Source organism: Mus caroli, chromosome 10 (genome assembly GCF_900094665.2).
Source record: "Mus caroli chromosome 10, CAROLI_EIJ_v1.1, whole genome shotgun sequence".
In the NCBI taxonomy this organism is placed as follows: Eukaryota; Metazoa; Chordata; class Mammalia; order Rodentia; family Muridae; genus Mus; species Mus caroli.
The window spans coordinates 74,161,730-74,163,184 of record NC_034579.1 but is presented as its reverse complement, the minus strand read 5'-3'; the positions used below and the strand labels follow the sequence as shown (position 1 = coordinate 74,163,184).

Here is a 1,455-nt window from a genome sequence, read left to right as displayed (position 1 = left end):
AGCTGTCTTCAGACACTCCAGAAGAGGGAGTCAGATCTCATTACGGATGGTTGTGAGCCACCATGTGGTTGCTGGGATTTGAACTCCGGACCTTCGGAAGAGCAGTCGGGTGCTCTTACCCACTGAGCCATCTCACCAGCCCTCTGCTACCCTCTTAACTCCCCTCCCCATGCCCTGAATAAACTCTATTCTATACTATAAAAAAAAAGAAAAAGAAAAAGAATAGTTTCTAGGGACAGTGACATGAACAGGAGAGCCCTGTCCTAGGCAGGGCAGCCAGGCATGACACCCTCATTCACTTCACCAGGATACCTGAGTGTGGCATCAAGGGGGAGGTCTCAGATAAGCTACAAAGCCACTCTTCATTTATTATTGCCAAAGCAGCAGGAAGGCGCACAGAGATCCCCAGGCCCCCCTGCTCCATCACACCTTATCAGACAATGCTCTTGTCCCTTACAGGAGGCAGACTGATGGAGCAGCCCGCATCAGCCTGGCCTTGGGGGCCTCTAGTCTGTGGGCTAGTCTCAATGAGGTCTCTATGCTGTCTTGGCCCATGCAGCCCCCTAGGGCCTGTGCAGGCTCCATCCAGGAAGGTTGACATCAGAGCTCACAGAACTACATGTTCTCTCTTGTTCTTGCAGCCTGCCATCTCCATCTCAACATCTGCAAGGGGAGGAACAGGACAAGACAAGGGATTGAAGGATGGGACTGGATGGACCTCCTTCCAATCCAGCCCAGCCCAGCCTTCAGAAGGTTTATGTCCCTTGCAGGTCCACCAGGGTAGGGAGAAGAGACCACAGAAGATGCTAAAGTTGGTGTCCAGGGCCCTTGGAAAGCCAGATCTAGTGCCTATTGTGGTCCTGGCTCTATACCAGCCATCACCAGGACAGGACAATCAGCTCTGCTCAGAACCCTGAGGAAGCCACCTCTGTTCTCATTGCAGTTCTGCTCTACCCTCTGTGGTACCACGTTCCCTGTGTGGCACTCTCCTCCAACATCTGTTTCCATTAGAGCTTCCAAAACCCCTATTAACACTACACCTCCTTGGCACACTCCCAGCCCCTCATTGGGGGATTCTAGCTCTGAGCTAGACCCTGAGCCCTTTTAGAGACATTGTCCCTTGAGTTTGTCTCAGTGATGAAGTCCTTCCTACCATCTCAGATTCCTGGTTTCAAAGACAGTCTCTTCCTCGCTGTCCTGAGAGGCCATCTCTTCATGCTCCTCCGTGTTGGTCAGGAGCCCATACCTCCTTCGCTGTGACTTCTTGAGTCTGCAGGACAGAAACACCCTCAGAAACAACTTCAGCACAGGTGACACCAAGTCCACGGGACCCACTCAGTGCTTCCCTCCACCCCCAAAGCACTTGCCAGATGTGAATCCTTTGTTATAAGAACTACAAGTGCTCAGGGCGTGGTGGCATACCTTTAATCCCAGCACTCGGGAGGCAGAGGCAGG

At 52.5% G+C, this 1,455-nt stretch overlaps 1 protein-coding gene across 1 annotated transcript in view; it reads right to left on the bottom strand.

Moving 5' to 3' along the window:
* Positions 1-343: 343 nt before the first annotated feature.
* C10H19orf24 (chromosome 10 C19orf24 homolog) overlaps positions 344-1,455 on the bottom strand; it is a 2,415-nt gene continuing 1,303 nt past the window's right edge. The window contains exons 2-3 of the mRNA XM_021175067.2: positions 1,154-1,270; positions 344-663 (exon numbers count right to left, since the gene is read on the bottom strand). Coding sequence (XP_021030726.1) covers position 663; positions 1,154-1,270 — 118 coding nt within the window. The 3' untranslated portion in view covers positions 344-662. The remainder of the gene's footprint in view (positions 664-1,153; positions 1,271-1,455) is intronic.